Source organism: Camponotus floridanus, unplaced genomic scaffold (assembly GCF_003227725.1).
Source record: "Camponotus floridanus strain SB8 unplaced genomic scaffold, Cflo_v7.5 scaffold217, whole genome shotgun sequence".
Lineage (NCBI taxonomy): Eukaryota > Metazoa > Arthropoda > Insecta > Hymenoptera > Formicidae > Camponotus > Camponotus floridanus.
The window spans coordinates 49,858-71,885 of NW_020229345.1; the positions used below are offsets into that span (position 1 = coordinate 49,858).

General features: G+C 46.1%; 1 protein-coding gene across 1 annotated transcript; it reads right to left on the reverse strand.

The window, feature by feature from the left end:
• Positions 1–15,163: 15,163 nt before the first annotated feature.
• Positions 15,164–17,146, reverse strand: LOC112637886. The gene has a single exon (XM_025408565.1). The coding sequence runs from the start codon at positions 17,144–17,146 to the stop codon at positions 15,164–15,166; it is 1,983 nt and encodes a 660-aa protein (XP_025264350.1).
• Between the last annotated feature and the right edge of the window lie 4,882 nt (positions 17,147–22,028).

Sequence of the window (22,028 nt, forward strand, 5' to 3'; positions counted from 1 at the left end):
CTCTATATACAGGGTGAGGCATTTATAGTGACGCGGGCGTATTTCTCGGAAACAAAGCGAGATATTAAAAAATGTTTCAGACGAAAGTTGTAGGGTTCCAAGGGGGACATAACACCGTGACCTTGGATTATTCTCGGAATGCGATTTTGAGGGTCATTTCGATGTCTACTTGATTTTTTTAAATGGGAGGGTGTACTTTTTCTTCCGGAAATGAAAAGAGCGTTCAATTTTGAGTCTAAAAGTACTAATACACTTATGACCTAAAATTGATAGTTGATGAGATATTTCAAAAATAAGACAACAGATATCCGTTCTCTACATTACCTGGGATCAACGACATAAACAACAATGAAAACAATCTGATGTAAGCAAACGTAGACTTATTATTCAAAACTTAAATATTTTTATTCCAGTAAATGTTCGAAATGATGACCATTAACTTCGATACATTTTCGAAAACGGTTTTCAAAAGAATGCTGAACTTTTATTAAAGTATCTTCATCGATACTCGCACAGGCATTGATAATCCGTTGACGCATATTCTCAGGTGTAGTCGGTGCTTCTTGATAAACCTTATCTTTTATGAATCCCCATAAGAAAAAGTCTGGAGAAGTGAGATCCGGAGAGCGGGCAGGCCAATTAACAGGTCCTCTACGTCCTATCCATCGATCAGGATAATATTTGTCTAATATTTGTCGAGCTGTAGCTGCATAATGAGATGGACAACCATCGTGTTGATACCACATATTCAACCGTTCTGCGATAGGAATGTCTTCTAGCAATTTTGGTAGTTCTTGGTCTAAAAAGTTTCTGTACTTCGGTCCATTGAGCGCACCTTCAATAAAGTACGGTCCAATTATTCGATTTCGGTGAATACCACACCAAACATTCACACTCCATTGCCGTTGATGCTCTACTTCCCGTAACCATCTTGGATTTTCTAATGCCCAGTAATGTATATTGTGTCGATTAACTTGACCATGATTAGTAAACGTCGATTCATCAGAAAATAATATGTTAAAAAAGTTGTTGTCTTGTATTTGCAGTAGAGCCCATTGACAAAATTCGACACGATTTCTAAAATCATCTCCATGAAGCTCTTGGTGCAAACAAATGTGATATGGATGGAATTTGTGGCGCTTCAGTATTCGAAGAACACTTCTTTGAGAGATTCTCAAATCACGTTCAATTTGACGGGAACTTACTTGTGGATTATCGGCCACGACAGCTAATACAGCGATTTCCGAATTTTCTTCAGTAACAGTTCTCATTCGATGTTTTTTTTTCATTGCAACACTCCCCGTTTCTGAAAACAACCTCACAAGTCGTTGAAAACTGCTAGCGGATGGATGCCTTCTTTCAGGATATCGTTTCGCGTATAAGTTGCATGCTATTCTAGCGTTCTTCTGTGCTTCACCATAAATGTAAATCATATCGATCTTTTCAGCAACCGAATATCGGATATCCATGATTTTAAAGTAATCATCAATAAAGTAATAATTGAATGTGAAAATTTCTATTCCGAATCTCACAATCTGATCTGATCTTCTTCTTTCAAACTCTCCTCCGTTGTCAACGCTTTGTTGCCTCGCAACAACCACGACGCAAACCAAACAAAAACAAACTCACGGACGCAAACCAAACAAAAACAAACTCTACCTCGATTCTTTTGAAAAACGTTTTCGAAAATGTATCAAACAAATGAAAACATCAGATTGTTTTCATTGTTGTTTATGTCGTTGATCCCAGGTAATGTAGAGAACGGATATCTGTTTTATTTTTGAAATATCTCATCAACTATCAATTTTAGGTCATAAGTGTATTAGTACTTTTAGACTCAAAATTGAACGCTCTTTTCATTTCCGGAAGAAAAAGTACACCCTCCCATTTAAAAAAATCAAGTAGACATCGAAATGACCCTCAAAATCGCATTCCGAGAATAATCCAAGGTCACGGTGTTATGTCCCCCTTGGAACCCTACAACTTTCGTCTGAAACATTTTTTAATATCTCGCTTTGTTTCCGAGAAATACGCCCGCGTCACTATAAATGCCTCACCCTGTATATACGTTCGCGAGGGCGAATCCGCGCTCGTTGCTCGCGCGCGCGAGTCTGCGCACTGTGACGCAGATTCGCTCGCGACAACGAGGAAGAATCGCGAGAGGAGAGAGATAGAGAGAAAACGATGCGTTTCGTGCGTCAACCGATCGCGATAAGAGTGTCCAACGTCGTCGGTAAGACGCGCTCGATGAACGAGGAACCGCGAAGACACGGTAATCTGTTACCGACCGCGATCCGCTGCGTAATTTGCGGTCCCTCTAATTGCGGTAAAACGAACGTGCTGATAAGCCTTCTGGAGAGCCCGCACGGCGTGCGATTCGAGAACGTGTACGTTTACTCGAAATCGTTGCATCAGCCTAAATATCGATATCTGGAGAAATTGTTGAAACCTATGAGGGATATCGGTTACTTCACGTATTCGAACAACGTTGATATCATCCCGCCTAGCGAGGCGTCGCCGAACTCGATATTCGTGTTCGACGACGTGGCCTGCGACAAACAGGACGTCGTGAGAGAGTACTTCGCCATGGGGCGTCACGCGAAGGTCGATTGCTTCTATCTGTGCCAATCGTACGCTAAGATACCCAAACATCTGATACGCGACAACGCGAATCTATTGATACTCTTTAAGCAGGATGGCACTAATCTGAAACACGTGCACAGCGATCACGTGAACACCGATATGCCGTACGAGGATTTTCACGCGCTGTTTCGCGCGTGTTGGAAATACCGATACGGTTTTCTAGTGATCGACAAAGATAGTGCGCTGCGCAACGGCAGATACAGGCGAGGGTTCAACGATTACGCCGTGCCGTAGAGCGTCGCGTGTGTCGTCGTCGTCGAGGATGAGTCAGTCTTCTCGAGACGACGGCGATCGTAGAGGGGAGAGAGATAAGAGAAGGCGAAACGTCGAGGAATGACGCGCGCAATGACGGATGTCGACAGACGCGAGAAAACCGCGATAGAGATAGCGAGAACGCGCGCGTCGATTCGCAGGAAGCACAGAGCGCTGAAGACCGGAAGGATGGAGAGCGATAGCGCTCTGGAGACGCGTTTCAAACCGATCGTCGAACCGTTGCGACGCATCGCCGAGCGCGTCGGAGACGATTTCGCGCGAGGCGCGAGCGTGAGAGAGAGGGAACCGGCGAAGAGCGAGATCGACGAGACGTTCGCGCGAGGCGTCAAGAGAACGGGGACGTCGGAGGAGGAGGAGGAGGACGACGAGGAAGAGACTGAGGTGAGCGCGTTACCGCCGCCGCCGCCGTCCGCGAAAGGATTCAAAGCTAAGCGATCTCGCCGTCTGAACGCGACGACTTCCACGTCCGTGGGAGCGCCGGATGCGTCTCCCGCGCAGTGGCGTGAATTCGCGAGCGGAGACCTCTTCGCGCAGTCGTCCGTTGAGGAGACGTTCGAGACGAGCGACGACGTCTTCCTCGGATCGCCGGCGACACTCGAAACGTCCGTGAGACGATCTCTGCAGACTCCTCGAGGGCGAGACATCTTGCGCGATCAATTGGGCCCGTTGGCGCGAAAGTACGTGGGCGCTCTTCTCGGCGGCGGCGCGCCGAGCGATTTCGATCATGTTTACGGAGTCTACTTCGCCGACGCGGGCACTATGCTCGGGGACAAGCGATTCGACGTAGGCGCCGACGACGCGATATTCGTGGACGGAGTCAGATACGCCGGTACTCCCGGTCTGTACGAATTGATCTTCAAGAGAATTCCCGACGATTTCAAGTACATCGAGAGAGACAAAGCTGCATACAGGAGCATACTTCTGCAAACTAACGCTCACAGGCGCGAGCACAATATTCGCATGCCCGTACTGGGAAACAAGGGATACAAGTACAAGCACGTCATAGCTCCGATCCTGCGGACGGACAGTCCGAGAAAGAGGATCGGCGGGGGTCGCGTGCCGCGGGCTATGCGCGCGACCCGCGACACCGTGGACTACGTTCACTGGGACGATCCGAACGAATTGGTAGATCGTCTTCGATTGCTGGACGCTTCTCGTCAAGCCGGCAACAACGCTCACGACAACGAGATCCTGTCGATAATCGAGGAGCTCCGCGAAGCGGGCGAGATACTGTGAGACGATCGCGGCGACGCGCGCTTCATTCGACGACGCGATGTTCGCGAGCAAGTTCGGAGTGTCGACGCGGAGAAGACGCGGTCGCGACACGACGAGCGCTAGATTGCGCGCGAGCGTGGAATCTCTGCGAAATTACGTGCGCGATAACGCGCTGTGCCTGACCATCTCCGACGTCTCTTTCTCCGCGTTGCATTACGACGCGCGGCGTCTCAAGATACGAGGAGTGGCCTGGCCGACCAACAACGACGACGCGACGAACAAGAGTTACGTCGAAAGCGTTATACACGCGGGAAGAGCGAACGTGGCAAATAATCACCAGCTTATCGCGAGCGCGAGAACGCGAGCGGATAACAACGCGGCCTCGACGGCGAAGAAAATCGTTGCTCTGAGCAAGAAGATCGATGCTCTCGAGAGCGCCGCAACCGAAAGATCGAGCGCTCTGGAAGCCGACGTTACGCGGATTCGCGCGAGGGGGAGCGCTCTCGAGAATCGGCTGCAAACGCTGGAGAATCTGCAGGAGCTCGCCGCGACGAGGATCGAGACCGTCGAGGCTGAGAGATCGGCCTCGCGCGCGGTCGTCGACAAGCGACTGGGCGATCTGGAGAGCTTCGTCGAGACGAATCGGACGAACGGGGACGCGTCGAGCAAACTATCGCGCGAACTGGGGACCTCCGTCGCGCGGCTCGAGGAGATCGGCGAGAAAACGGAGAAGCGAATGCACGCCTTGGAGAGATCTCTGTCGCACGTGAACAACGTAGCGGCGAACAACGAGAGAAATCGAGCCGCGTTAAGCGGTCACGACAGAACGCTGCAGGAGTTGACGGCGAAGGCGTTGACTTCCGACGCGAAATTGCGAGAACTGGACGTTGAGGTGCCGCGTCTGAGGAAAGACGCGAACGAACTCGCGAGGAGAACGGCCGTGACGACGACGACGGCGACGAAGGCTGCGGCGAAGGCGGCAGCGGCGGCGGCTGCGATTCCTAAGACTATCGATCTGAATAAGGTAATCATATAACTGGGCGCTAAAACTCCCGATAAGCAACAGTCGAAGAGAGGGTAGAAAAAAAAATAGAGACGGCGAGATGAGCGCCGCGAAACGGAGACTCGTGAACGAGCTGCACGCGCCGGCGAGAAAGAACTTCCCCCGTCGCCGCGTCGCGGTGCGCGGATACGACGATCTGTGGCAAGCGGACGTCGTCGAGATGCGTCCTTACGCCAGACGGAACAGAGGCCACAATTACATACTCACCGTCATCGACGCTCTGAGCAAGTACGCGTGGGCGGTACCGCTCAAGAGAAAGAGTGGCGACGAGGTCGCTCGAGCCCTGTCGAGCGTGACGCGCGCCTTCGGACGTCGCCCGAGAAATCTGCAGACCGACAAAGGAAAGGAGTTCTACAACGCCGAGATGCGAAGATCGTGAATAAACACGGCATCAATCACTACTCGACGTATTCTGTGTTGAAAGCGTCGAGCGTTTCAATCGCACGCTCAAGAACTCGATGTGGAAGTACTTCACGCTGAACGAAACGTACAAGTGGCTCGACGCGCTGCCGCGTCTAATATCCGAGTACAACGCTCGCAAGCATCGAACCATCGGGATGCGTCCGATCGACGTGACGCCCGCTCGAGCGTCGAGACTCCTGTCGACGGTGTACAGCCACCCAAAGATCGCCGCTCCGGGAAAATTTCGACCGAATGATCCCGTGCGCGTGAGCAAGTACAAGACGCTGTTCGAGAAGGGATACACTCCTAATTGGACCGCGGAGATCTTCCGCGTAGCCGAGGTGCGAAGGACGAATCCCGCGACGTATCTGCTGAAGGATTCGCGCGGCGAGCCGATAGCCGGCGGATTCTACGAGCACGAGTTGCAGCGAGTCTGCGATCCCGACGTGTATCTCGTGGAGAGAGTGCTGCGCCGGAAGGGCGACGCGGTTCTCGTGAAGTGGCTGGGGATGGACAGGTCGCATAATTCGTGGATAGACAAAGCCGACATATTGTGACGAGCATACGTATATTTTCGCGCGATATTACAGACGAAAAAATACATCGCGCGTATTGTAACGCATCGCAACGAATATATATATACAGGGTGTCCCTGAGCATGTGCTCACTCATTTGTAAAAAGGTAGAGCGCAGTAAATTAAATAAAGAAATCCTATTATATGTAACGATTTTTGTAATAACAATCGAAATATTAATTATTGAAATCGGACGAATGAGAGAAGCGCTCGAGCGCTCGAGCTATAGCACGGCCCACCGTGTCAGATATTGCCTGCCGACACGCGGCGGGAGGAGGGACAGCGCGCCAAACAATGCCAGAAATGAGACGCGAGATGCGAGTTTTGACGCGATGCAGTGAAACGTGAAAATGGCGATAGCAGTAACCACGGGTAGCGGCGCGTTGTCCCTCCTCCCGCCGCGTGTCGGCAGGCAATGTCTGACACGGTGGGCCGTGCTATAGCTCGAGCGCTCGAGCGCTTCTCTCATTCGTCCGATTTCAATAATTAATATTTCAATTGTTATTACAAAAATTGTTACATATAATAGGATTTCTTTATTTAATTTACTGCGCTCTACCTTTTTACAAATGAGTGAGCACATGCTCAGGGACACCCTGTATATATATTGCGACGTTTTTCTCCTTCTTTGTTTTAATTCTGGTCGGATAGAACGCCGTCAAACACAGGGAGAATATATGATTTCCGCGCTCGGAGGAACAGGGATGAAGAGTGCTCGCGCGGGCCGCGGCGGAGCGGAGGCAGTTCGATATCTCGATAAGTTGGGCGCCAGATGCGGTCTTTCACGCATCAGTTTTTCTACGAAACTTTTAAACAGCGCGAAAGGTGATAGCCTCCTTCGCCACGGGCTGACTAGCCCGTCTAACGGTAGAGGGGAGGGGTTCTTTGAGCGAGCCGATTAATTAATTCGATGCGCGAGAGACACAGAAACGGATATCTACGATCACAGGGGACGAACATTCAAATAAATTACGCGCATTTAACTAGACAATATAACAGATTTATTAATAAAGAAATAACCAATGAAAGAAAAATATAAAAGTCCAATCGAATGACAAATCAGAGCGAAACGAGGTTCGCAATACCTCGATTAACGACAACCAAATGAAACATAAAATACAATCGAAAATAACCGGAATAATGAGACGTGATTCACCGCAAATGTTCGCTCGAGATAACTAATCGAAAAGAAAGCTACGACGGTATAATAGTGGTAAACCGAGTCAAATACGCAAGGCTTTATAATTACGGTAAACAGACTCGAATGCACGAATGCACGAAACTCTATTACGGAGAATAGCGAGAAGCGTCCCGAATATTACAATTACTGAGAACTGAAAGAAATGCGTGAGCTCTTGCAATTACGAAGAACGGGAAGAAGCGCGCGAGCGCTTACGATTTCGGAGAACCGGACGAAGCGCGCTATTACAAGTACGCAGAACAGAAAGAAATACAAGATCCTAGAATTATCGAAAACGGAAATGCACGTTTGATACTTTATTTTATTTAATTGCAGTATAACGTAACCAGAGATAACGCCACGACGATGTAACCTACTGCAAGAACGGCAATCTCTGGTCGATCGGAACGCGGAATTCGCGTGTCGCAACGATAAGGCGTTCCCGCCGGTGCACGGCGGGTGTCGACAGCTTACGCCTCCGACAGCCGATTGTTCGCAGTCAGCGGACGGCGAGTCGCCAGAAAACAGAACGCACGTAGAGAGAGATGGTCGAGAATCGAGGCCCGTTTTGGTCGCGCAACTTCCGGTCCGCTGTCACAATTTCCAAGGTACTCATCAATTTGCCGCTCAAACTGTCGCGGAACTTTTCCCCTGGGGTGGCGGTCGACAGCACTTACAATCGGTCGGAGTCGCTCCACTCCGACCGGCGATAGCCTCGAAGTAAAAATTCTGCACTTAACGCGCGTCACACGGATAACGGAGAGGCGAACGAGTATATCGGGTGAGACCGATCGACGGATCACTGTCGCCCCTTGACTACGGTCGCACTCGACTTCTTTTCACTATCGCGAAATTTACGCAAACGAAACACTAATCGCGACCGGCCAGAGGGGTGGACTCCCGAGCCGTACCGGTGGACGACGTACAAATTTTCGAAATAAAACTCAAGATAGCCGAGTGACTTCACCGTTGAACTCGTCTCTCGTTGCTTCCGCCACGTCGTCTTTTTCCGTGCCGAGCGTTCGCGATACTCTCTCTTAAATTTCTTCGAAACTCTCGCAGAACAAGTCTTCTCATTCTCTCGAAATCGCTCTATTTATCCTTAACTAATCGCCCCGCACCCCATCGAGAGGGGTGATAGGCCCGTTCCCGCGCGCTCGAATTTTCGAGCGTGGCGCATCGTGCGCCTGCGGTCCCGCGCCTCCGATGGTCCGCTGTTCCGGTGCGTTTTTCCGCGCCAGGTGCTCGGGAAATCTCCCGTCCGGGCCGCTCTTTGCGGCCTTTGTCTCTCTCCAGCGGAGGGCAGCGGCTTTTCCGGATTTTTCCGAGAAGGTTTAGCTCCTTTGCGGGGTGCTTTCGGCGCCCGTCATTGCTGGCAGGCCCTGGGATGCTGAGCCGATGGACCGAAATTGTGCGAGGCTGCTCGAGTATCGCCGACCCTTGTTTTTCACGGCCACTGTTTTGGTCGGTGATGATTCGGCAAGGCCGCTTTTCTTATAGGCTTCCAGGTTGTTCTTCGGTATCGCCGCCGATGATTTATTGCTCCCAAAATCATACAGTTTAGACAAATAGGATTAAGAATAAAGCTTTTGTTTATAAACGAACGCGCTCGCCTCTCTGAAAATCCCGGCGGGGCTCTCGATCTCTCGACCGGCGCGGCCGCTCGGCTCGCGTCACGCAGCCTTTTTGGCGGGTGGACGTCCGTCGTGACGGCAACGTCACAATATATATATATATATATATATATATATATATATATATATATATTTGTAATATTAAAGATAAGAAAATACATCGCGCGTATTGTAACGCGTCGCAACAAACATATATATTGTATAACATTAAAGATAATAAAATACATCACGCATATCTGTAAAAATACGTCGCATAGCGCTTAAGATCTATCCGCGCCTCTCCTCGCAGAGGTATCCTGTAGTATCCCCACGGCAGAGTGTCGGTCGAATCCGGCACGACGTAGCGCTTATCGTCGTACGGACTGAGTGCGACCTTCGACTCGCGCACGGTGTACACCTCGTGTAACTTGGATCTCAGGCACGACTGCTCGCGAGTCATCTCGATCTCGCGTCTCAGGCAGCGCTCGTAATCGTCGAACGTCAGCGTTCTCGCGACGACGCTGCTCCTCACGCCCTTGCTCTTCTTAGTGTCGCCCCTACCCTCGACTCGCAACGCGTACATCTTCGCTCTGAATCCGACGAACTCGAGCATGAGAGCGCCGTTGTTCTCGTCCTTCATCAGACCGAGAACCTTCTTATTCGCGCGCGGCACGCCGTAGGGATTGTCGACGGCGTAATCGCTCGTGTCTAATCTATCGATGTCGCGCTTCATTCGCTCGTACGCGTCTTCGCACTCTACGCTATAAATGAGACTGTCCGTGTCGGTGTACAATATCTTACACTTATCGCCGTAGAGCGGCGACATGTATTCGTAGTGAAACGCGTACAGACGAATCTTGGATATATCGAGAATCGACATGCCTACGTAGATCGGTTTGTCGATCTTCGCCTCCAATTTGTGCAATTCCACGGCCATGAGATTCTCCGAGAATACGCTTCTACTGTGAAAATTCGGCTTGGAGATGAGCGCCTCGGCTCCGAATCGACCGTCCCATCGAGTCCCATCGAACGTCCACGCGATTGCGCACGTTCTCCATGGTCTTGCCGAAGACGGCGTTGTTCATCAACTTGTACAGATTCTTCTCGAAATCGTTACTCGCGTTAGTGCGTAAACGCATGTTAAGTTCCACGTATCCGCGTAACCACGGCGATTGCGAGAAGCGCAGCGCGCGATGAATCCTAGTCAGACGCAGACCGTGACGAACGCACTGTTGCAGATTGCGATAGTGCGTGACGTATCGGCGCTTATCGTACAGCGTGGCTAGGAGTTTGCTCTGCCGCTTCCCCGGCGGCTTATCGCGCGTGGGACAAAACGGTAAATCGGCGTGAGCGTCGTGCGCGTCAGCAGGATAGTCGAGATCGACCTCGAGAACGTAGCCGACGGTCGAGTCCTCCGTCAGGGACATCACGTCGAGACTCTCGAGGTCGTCGACCCACTCGAATCGCTCGTACGGCAACGGCTGACACATCGCCCAACCGTACAGATTGTTGATATCGAGATATATCAGATAGATCGACGGTCGCGACGGATCGTACGCGCTCATGTATTTGTTGTTAGCGCGAGAGTATCTGCTGGAGCACTGACTCAGACCGCCGCGTATTCCGCGTTAATAGATGTAGTAGGCCGGTTCTAACCCAGGTCCTCTCAGGGAGGTGAGGTGCGAGGGGATCTTAGCGGAGCGGGGGTATGACGTCACGCGGGGGTTGGGGGGGGGGTCGTAATGACAAGCATAAACAAAAGAGCGGTATTCTTTTGAAAAGGATTTTGGACCTAATCCTTTTTTGGGTCTAATCCTTTTTTGTTCTTTTATTTTATTTTATTGTATTTTGAAAAAGATTTTGGGGATCTAATCCTTTTTATTGTTCTTTTATTTATTTTATTGTATTTTATTATATTTTGAAAAAGATTTTGGGGACCTAATCCTTTTTATTGTTCTTTTATTTTATTTTATTGTATTTTATTATATTTTGAAAAAGATTTTGGGAATCTAATCCTTTTTATTGTTCTTTTATTTTATTGTATTTTATTTTATTTTTTAAGGAAAAATTTTAATAGCGCTAATGATCGGCTGCTTTGTCTGGGGATTACTCGATTAGACACAATACAATTGGACACAATTGGCTTTGATTGACTAATCGGAGGTGTCTCCCTCGTTTACATATCAGCGCCGATGTTCGGTTGCTTTGTACTCTCGAGGTACACCCGTAATAGATAATTCCAGGTTTTTTTTCCCGTTCGACGTATAAACAATAGAGATTAAGCGGACAAGCTTTCAGAGATTATCGGGGACACAAAGAAATTTTTTTTTGCAAATGGGATACTATAGAAAACCTTGTATAATTCTTTTATACAAATGGTATATTCTAAAACCTTTTATACTCTTATACATATTTTTATGACTTTATTTCATAAACTTACTGTTCGGGATCGCGCTTTCGATTCGCGAATTTTGTAAGACCGGGTAAGCGCGATTAAACTTTGCCGGCACATACCCGCGGGGGTATCGCAAGCTCTCTCAGTGCGTGATCGCGTAAGGAATACTTGATAGGAATGAAATGATCTGCAGTTGCGACTTAATGTGTTACAGTAAGACCGGTGAGCGAATTACTGTCCGTTTATTGTTAAAGTCACAAAATGATACACGTTTGCTGGTCTCAAGACGCGATGTAGGGTGAGAGCGCACCACTACGCGGATCGCGTGAGAGCGAGCGAGACAGCTATCGATCAGCTGTTAGCGAGATCGAGCGAGACGGCGCTATATCGGCCGTTCGCTTGAGAGCGAGCGAGACGGCGCTCTATCAGCCGTTCGCGTGAGAGCGAGCGAGACGGCGCTCTATCAGCCGTTCGCGTGAGAGCGAGCGAGACGGCGCTATATCGGCCGTTCGCGTGAGCGCGAGTGAGACGGCGCTATATCGGCCGTTCGCGTGAGAGCGAGCGAGACGGCGCTATATCGGCCGTTCGCGTGAGAGTGAGCGAGACGGCGCTATATCGGCCGTTCGCGTGAGAGCGAGCGAGACGGCGTTATGCCGCTCGGATAAGCGTTTGAGCGAGACCGCACTATACACGTCAGTCCGCTGGTCCGATATAGATAGAATGAATATTGCTATCTGCGAATACGCGAACCGCACTGTTCACGACTTGACACAAATGCGAGAGAGACGACGTTATGCCGCTTGTACTAGAGTTCGAGCGAGACCGCACTATACACGTCGGTTCGCCACGAATGCGAGAGAGACGGCGTTATGCCGCTCGTACTAGAGTTCGAGCGAGACCGCACTATACACGACTCGCCGCGAATGCGAGAGAGACGGCGTTATGCCGTTCGTACTAGAGTTCGAGCGAGACCGCACTATACACGACTCGCCGCGAATGTGAGAGAGACGGCGTTATGCCGCTCGTACTAGAGTTCGAGCGAGACCGCACTATACACGACTCGCCACGAATGCGAGAGAGACGGCGTTATGCCGCTCGTACTAGAGTTCGAGCGAGACCGCACTATACACGACTCGCCACGAATGCGAGAGAGACGGCGTTATGCCGCTCGTACTAGAGTTCGAGCGAGACCGCACTATACACGACTCGCCACGAATGCGAGAGAGACGGCGTTATGCCGCTCGTACTAGAGTTCGAGCGAGACCGCACTATACACGACTCGCCACGAATGCGAGAGAGACGGCGTTATGCCGCTCGTACTAGAGTTCGAGCGAGACCGCACTATACACGTCGGTTCGCCCAATGTTGAGATAGATAGCTGACTTGTGGCTATCTATGCATACGCGAAACCGCACTGTTCACGGCTCGCGGGAGAGTGAGCGAGACGGCGCTCTTTCGGCCGTTCGCGTGAGAGCGAGCGAGACGGCGCTATATCGGCCGTTCGCGGGAGAGCGAGAGAGACGCCCAGTTCGCTTGAACGGAGTTGCGGTACGACGAAGGCTCCGCCTCTGGCTGAGAGTGGAGGCGCTCCGAAAGATCCCGGCACTCGCGTTTGAACTGTTCACGTGCACTGCGGACACGATGACTGGCGCGCACAATGTTACTTCGCGAAACTGTTACAATGATTGAGGCTCGCGGTTGAAGGATTTCACACGCGTGAGACTAATGAAATGAATCTTAACTTTGCTCGTTAAGATTATCGCGAACTCTCGAATTTGCACTATTTTTACTCTCCGTATGACGCTCCGATCACTATGATGGAAAACGGAAGACTCTCGGGGAGAAAGCCTTTCTCCCGATAGATAAAGATTTGATCACGGATCGTATGATCGGACCTCGACGTATCCCTGATCATTACGTCAGATCGCGTGATATATAAGCCTGTTTATTGGCCAGGACCGTGTATTATTTCGCGTGATCACGCGGATCCTGGATGAGTTTTGAAAAACAGTAACGGCGTACTTGAACGCGGGTTCGATAGCGCGCAAACGGATGGCGCTAGTATGACCGGGGATAATAATTTTATGCGCGATTTAGGGCAAATCCTAAACACTTACATTTTTGAGATATTTCAGTCCAACCTTTTCAAGCAATCTGTGTAATATAATAGCGCATTTTTTCTACGATCCTAGGTACATTTGCAAGAAAATTTTCTTTCGTGTCAACCCCCAACAGTCTCTGAAGGCTTGTTGGTCGAATATAAGAAGGATCGAAGCGCAGCAGATCATAGTACATCATTTGAAAACGCATCGACACGTCGGTAGCAAAAAATAGTGTTCTCTCGGAAAGTGTTTTGTCAGAAAAAAGATAGTGTTCTGTTAGAAAGTGTGATATATATTGTGTGATAATACATAAAATGGAAAACATCGAGCAGACTGAAGGCGATCTGATAGAGCGATCTCGCCAAATTGCCACCTTGAGCGAGTATTTTGCATAGCTGCAGCGTTGCGAGGAATTGATCAAAGAGCTCGAAGAACGCAGTCGTATTAAACGTCCGCGACTCTCGATCGGAAAGAGACAATCTCTGGCAGCTAAAATCGCGCAGCTCGAAGGTGCAAAAACTCGATTGCAGAAAAGATTTACTCCCAGTGGTGGTGAATACAGCGATGACAATAACGCGGAGAGACTCGTTTGGCGAGAGATCGATACCGCGTTCGAGAGTCGCGTATCGACTGGTGCGGTGATAAATTATAATCACATCGAACCGCGCCAATTTCTAGAGGATGCCGAAAACATTGTGATAGAACATGTGCAGGACGCTCTAGAAAAACACAGCAGTATAAAAGTGAACACAATATTCAATGGTGAATTTGTGGCCGGAGATAAACATGCGAATAAAAGTGTAAATACAAGAAACCATGAACTCTTTCGCACGTCCAATTTACGCGAGTGGTACGAACAGCGCGTTATCGAGTCCATCCTAGCGTCTCTGGAAGAATTTCAGGAACGCGATAGCGGGTGGGCTTTGTCGCGAATACTGAACTTGACTGTAAATATTAACAAGTTCAATCCCATGCACGCGGGATGTCACATCAAGTTACCGCGGGATATTATGATGAAGAGAGCGGTGATTAACGTGCAATCAAAGGACAATGCATGTTTCGCGTGGGCAGTGGTCGCCGCTCTGTATCCCGCCGAAAGTCACGCGGAACGGGAATCATCGTACCCGCATTACGCGACAGTGCTGAATCTCCGGGACATTGAGTTTCCAGCGACTGTGAACCAGATTAAGAAAGGACCCCGCACAAAACCTATGGAAATCGGTTCTCGGCAAATTTGTCTGAAACTTTAGGAGAATGTTGTTCATGTCATTCTGATCAAAAGTTCTCATGGCAATATCTCTCTTTAAAGCAGTATTTTAGCTCCAAGAGACCTCAAAGATGGATATTTTATCACGCGATCACAGATGATTTCACCGATTCAGCTTTCAAAATAATGATTGAGTGTGTGTGTGTGTGTGTATGTGTGTATTGCATAACACATTAAATCTAATAACCTAATGAATTGATGAATAACAGTAATAATAGCATGGACCGTGGGCATTAGCGTTACCCAATGTGCACCGCGAGGAGGTTGCGCGATCGGATTTTGCACATCATTATGGCCCTAAAAAGGACCGATTTTGTTCTTAATTCATGAAAAATATGTCTATTACTTGGAAAAAAACGAATCGTATTAAACAATACGATTTTATTCTGGAGGCAATCTGTTCGCGGCATCGTGAATGACATTGATAAGCCTAGATTAGGGATATTTGATATTTTGTTGATGTTGAGCATACCCAACATACCACAGTACACTAGCTATGTGTGCACACGTGCCTAGCGTTCGTGCACCTGATTTACACGTACAATAATAACCCTGTATGAGCTCATCTACAGCATCCGCTGGTTCTTGATCATTATTGTGTCGATACTTAATCCACAACTGATATTTAGTTGCATTCCGAAATCTTGAGAAAATTCTTACTCTCATGAGGCCAGGTTGAGGTAGCCTTTGTACGTTTCTCATCATTTCGACATGAAATTCTTCTTGACCCTCTCTTTGCAATTTATCCTGCACATACGATGGTGCTAAGTTGATTTGATAAATACCGACAGTGAGATCTTTTAAATACTCTAAATCTAGAATTGGGAAATCAAGAATTTGTTGTACATCTAATCGTACCCATCTTTGAGCATTACGTGTGTGCAGGTTATCAACCTCGACTAGTGCCTGAATAATATTTGGTGTTTTAGCTCTCTCAAGCATCTGACGAGCTAATTCTGCATTGGTTCCTTGCATCTCAATAACTGAACGATACCTATTGATTATTGCACCAGCAATACGATAAAAATCACCGAGATTCAAAAGGTGAGGTATTGGTATAATCTGTTGAAAGAATTTGAATATCGATTTGATATGCCCATTTCGAGCTTCAACAATCCATCTCGTCTTGGTAACTAATCGTGAATCATTGGCTTCTTCTGTAGTGATTTGATTTCTCCCTTGTTGAAGGCGTGCTGGCATTTTCCATATAATACCCAGCCGAGCCAAGAGCTCTGTAGCATCACGATATCCTCGATCTACAATTAAAATGTCTCCATCGCGGAACCATTCTCTCATTCTTTCTGCATCTCTCTCGAATTCATTCTCCAAAATCGCCGCATCATTATTCCGAGAATCGGAAAAATAAGGACCTTGAATATCGAAAATATATCCATCAAGTGCTACTATAAGTACAGGTTTCAGTAAATGACGACTCTTATGAATCGAAAAAGACTGACGTAATGTGCGAAAATTACTACATTTGGGTATATAACTATAAGTTCCATCGATCGCAGCAATTACACGAGGAATGTTTGGATTAGCATTGTACAATTCATTAACGAATTCAGGTACATGTCTTGCAATATAATTTTCTCTAGTAACTGAATTAAGACCAATGTTTTCCGGAACAAATCGTTGCATTAGAGATTGGCGAACAGTAGAAATTGCCATACTTGTTGCTTGTCTACTTGAATACTCGAAAATAACTTGCAAAAAGTCATCAGATAAACCCTGTCGTAGTTTACATAAAAACATCAAGAGATCCTTTTTCAATACGTATCTATAACCCCCATTGCAAGTTACTCTATCACAATAGTTAAAGAGTTCTAAAAATTGCTCTTTTGTCACGGGAGAGAATGATGAGAATTCAGAATCTGTAAGACTATTTTCATCAACAAATCTGCGCTTATTCACAGCGACATTGCGAAGTCCTTGCAGAAAAATCGCAAGTTGTGGACCTTTAAGAACATACGGTCTGTTTATAAATTGTAAACCACATAATAATGGCTCCAAGAAAAAACCTCTATCGTCAAGATGATGTTGACATGATCTCACATTCTCGGGAATATAAATATTGCACAAAATAAAAACATTTACTCGACAATCGGCAGAAACCTTGGGAACATCTTCAACATTGCATATTACGCAGGTACGATTGGCAGTTTGTGTCAAAACATTAAGTCGAAGGCAAGTGGGATCGTGTTCTATTATGCGTAACTCATCAAGAACGGATCGATTACAATTGATGCAGAGCCTTGTTCGATTTGTTATTTCAAGAACTGGTCTGTTAAAAGAATCACGTCTAACAATAGCGATTTCGCGACGAGCAGCATTTTCATCCCCATCTATTCGACTCATTTGTGCCGGTAGAAAAGCGCCATCACAGATATAACAACGTAATCTGTTTCGCCAAGCCATTCTGAATCAACGATTACTGATCGCGGTCTTTTATCAGCACAAACCAATTTCGAAACAGAAGAGAAAAGAAAAGAGCGTATTAATATATTATGAAAATAATAAAATATGAAAATTAATATATTATGAAAATAATAAAATATATTTGCGCTTTACTGCAATTATTTGAAAAACAAGGATAGGATAAACAATATTCTCAGTAATGCAATGTTAGATGATTATATTCATCCAAGTTTATACCAAGTATTGTTAAGCCCCGCGCAAGTCTTGCATGAGTCTCGCTGAATATACAGTCTTTCGTCGCGATAAAATCTGTTTATATCACAGGTGCGTGGAAAGTGGCACATAACGTGCTTGTCTTTTCCGTGCGCGAAGTAGCCGATTGAACACGCAATGCACTTGCGCATGCGCCATCATGGGAATGACTTTCCCGCACGGATATACCGTGCGGTAATGATGACCCCCTCCCACACAGAGACACACACACACAGACACACACACACACACACACACAATCATTATTTCGAAAAGTGAATCGGTGAGATCATCTGTGATCGCGTGATAAAATATCCATCTTTGAGGTCTCCTGGAGCTAAAATACTGCTTTAAAGAGAGATGTTGCCACGAGAACTTTTGATCAGAATGACATGAACAACATTCTCCCAAAGTTTCAGACAAATTTGCCGAGAACCGATTTCCATAGGTTTTGTGCGGGGTCCTTTGAACATGCAAATAACATTTCAATCAACGTGTACAGCATCGAGAAAGAGAACAACATTGCCCCGATACATCTTTCACAGCAGAAACGGGACAAGCATGTGAATCTGCTATACGTGGAAGATGGTAACAACAGCGTTGGACATTTCGCGTGGATCAAGAATCTATCCCGACTAGTGAGCTCGTAACTCAGCAAAAAAGATCACAAGAAATATATCTGCGATCGGTAAGTTTATTTTATATTATTTGAATAATTATAATTTGTATAATTATAATATGGATTGTTAAAATCTTAATTAAAATTTTTTTTCCTTTACAGATGTCTACATTATTTTGGTTCGGACGACAAGTTGCAGTTGCATACGGTCGACTGCGGAAAGCTAAACGACTGTGCTGTCCGATTGCCGAGCGACAAGGACAAGTGGCTCGAGTTCAGCAACCCTAATCGGAAGGAGCGGCTTCCATTCATTGTGTACGCCGACTTGGAATGCGTCCTGGCCAAGAAGGAAGAAGAGAAATTATATCAACATCATCATCAAGTATTTAGCATAGCTTACTATGTACATTGCTCGTTCGACAAATCTTTATCGGCGTATCATTCGCATCGTAGCGCCGATTGTGTAGCATGGTTCGTTAAAGATCTTAAAAATTTGGCATTACGCGTAAAAAATATTTTAAAAACAAATGTCCCTATGGTAGATTTAACGTTCGAAGAACAGAAAAAATTTTATCACGTTACTCAATGTCACATATGCGAAAAACCGTTCGCGCAAGACGATACACGCGTTTGCGATCATTGCCATCTGACCGGGCGGTACAGAGGTCCTGCACATTCAAATTGTAATCTAAATTATAAAGATTTTTTTTGCATTCCGATAGTTTTTCACAATTTATCCGGTTACGATTCTCATTTTATCATTGAGGAAATAGCCACAGCGTTCGAAGGGAAAATCGAGTTATTGCCGATAACCAAGGAAAAATATATTTCATTTACTAAAAGTGTTGATTTTAAAGAAGAATCAAAAAATCAAATAAAATTACGTTTCATCGATTCATACAAATTTCTCACATCGAGTCTCGATAAATTGGCATCATTTTTGGACAAAGATAAACTCAAAATTTTAAAATCGGAATTTCAAAATTTATCTGCCGAAAATTTCAATTTGTTAACGCGAAAAGGTGTATTTCCATACGAATACATCGATTCCATTGACAGGTTGCACGATACGTGTTTACCACCGCGCAAATCGTTTTACAGTTCTTTGACCGGTGAAACTGTATCCGAGAGCGATTACGCGCACGCCGAGAACGTCTGGACGCGGTTCTCCATTCGGACGCTGGGCGAATATAGCGACATGTATCTCAAAATCGACGTATTGTTATTAGCAGATATTTTCGAAAATTTTCGCGATAGCTGCATCAAAAGTTACGGACTCGACCCCGCGTATTATTATACTCTCCCCGGATACACGTGGGACGCCATGTTAAAGCATACAAAGATCACGTTCGAGTTGCTTACGGATACCGACATGGTTATGTTCATCGAACGTGGTATACGCGGTGGTCTGAGTCAATGTTCCAACAGATACGCTCGCGCTAATAACAAGTACATGGAGTCGTACGATCCATCGAAACCATCGTCATACTTGATGTATTTTGACGTTAATAATTTATACGGATGGGCAATGTGTCAACCGTTGCCCTATGCCGATTTTCGATGGGTCGACGACGTGTCGAATTTTGACGCGTCATCTATCGCGCTAGATTCCCCTACAGGCTATATCCTCGAAGTCGATCTCGAATACCCGCGACATCTTCACGATACGCACATTGATCTACCGTTTTGTCCAACGCGCGACAAGCCGCCCGGTAAGCGGGAATTCAAACTACTTGCAATGTTATATGATAAGAAGCGTTACGTGATACATTACCGTAACCTACAGCAGTGTACGCGTCACGGCCTTCGTGTAACAAAAATACATCGCGTATTACAATTTACGCAATCTCCATGGCTTCGCAGTTATATCGAATTAAATACACATTTCAGAACACTCGCGAAAAACGATTTCGAGAAAAATTTATATAAATTAATGAATAATGCTGTGTTTGGTAAAACGATGGAAAATGTGCGTAATCGTGTAGATGTAAAATTATTAACAAAATGGGATGGCCAGTACGGTGCAGAAGCGATGATCGCGAAACCAAATTTCCACAGCAGAAGCGTTTTTTCAGAAAACTTAATCGCTGTGGAATTGCGTAAACTCGAGGTGAAATTCTACAAGCCGATTTACGTGGGTATGTGCATACTCGACATATCCAAGACATGTTTGTATGAATTTCATCACGAGTATATGACGCCAATGTATCGCGATAAATGTAAGATTATGTATACCGACACAGATAGTTTGATATATCACATTGAGTGCGTTGATGTGTATGAGAACATGAAGCGCGATATCGCCAGATTTGACACGAGCGATTATGCGGTAGACAATGCGTACGGTATACCGCTTGAAAATAAAAAAATACCGGGCCTGATGAAGGATGAAAATAACGGTGCCATAATGACCGAATTCGTCGGGCTCAGAGCAAAGATGTACGCATTACGAGTGGATGGAAACAAAGACACGAAAAAAGTTAAAGGCGTCAAGAGCAACGTTGTCGCGAGAACGATAACGTTTGACAATTACACGCGGTGTTTGAAAGAAGAAATTGAAATGACGCGCCAGCAGTCGTGTATACGATCTAAATTACACCAAGTATACACGATCCGCGAGACGAAAATTGCTCTGAGTCCGTACGACGATAAGCGGTATATCGTACCTGAAACCATAGATACATTACCGTGGGGACATTATAGGATACCATTGTAATATGTAATGTAAAATGTAAAATGTGTGCGATAAATTATCTATTAAAAGAATTATTAATAAAGATTTTTATATTGTATATATTTTTATGTAATGTTTCATACATCTTATTATCTTATTAAAAAAAAATACATGTACTATTGAAAGGAATATTAATAAGGATTTTTTTATATTTCATATATTTTTATGTGTATCTCATGCATCTTATTATAACTTATTAAAAATACATATACTATAGAAAGGAATAATGATAAAGATTTTTTATGTATATATATTTTTATGTATATTTTTATTTTTCAAATATTATAATGTTATACATATATATTTTTTCCAGAAAATTAAAAAAAATAAACACTGTATGAAAATTAAATTAATTAATTAAATCACATTGTCTCTATGTATCCAAGAATTGTGCGAATTGTCAAATCCCAGCCATTTCACGTAAACCTCATCACCCCTCCTGCGCAGTACTTTCTCCACGAGATACACGTCCGGATAATTCGCGCGATGCAACTCGTATTCGTAGAACGCTCCAGCGATAGATTTTTTGCGATAATCCTCAAGTAGATAGCTTACGGGATTAGTATGCTGCACTTTTATAATTTTAAACACCTCGGTTGTCCAATTTGGCGTGTAACCTTTCTCGAAAACTGTCTTGTACTTGCTAACGCGTACCGAATCACCTACTTTGAATTTCGCCGGACCCGCGATATTTACATGGTTGTATACAGTAGCCAAGAGTCTTTCAGCGATCGCGGGGGTAACGTCGACGGGCCGCATACCGATCGTTCTATGCTTGCGCGCGTTGTAATTCGATACGAGTTCCGGCAACACGTTGATCCACTTGTAAGATCCGTTTAGCGTAAACATCTTCCACATGTCGTTTTTCAGCGTGCGATTGAATCGCTCAACGATCGATGCCTTTAATGTCGAATATGTAGAATAATGATTAATGTCGTGTTTTCGCATGAGCCGTTGCACGTCGACGTTATAAAATTCCTTCCCCATATCGGTCTGTATATTTTTCGGACACCTCTTGCTATCTCGAATTATCTCGGCGATAGCGTCAGCTGTCTCGCTTCCACCTTTACTCTTGAGTGGTACAGCCCACGCGTACTTGCTCAACGCATCGATGACAGTGAGTATGAAGTTGTAACCTCTGTTGAAACGAGAGTACGGACGCATCTCGACGATGTCGGCTTGCCACAGGTCATCGTATCCCCGCACTATAACATGTCTTCGGGGGAAATTTCTTCTCGCCGGTGCGTGCAGTTCATTCACCAACTGCCGTTTCTCTA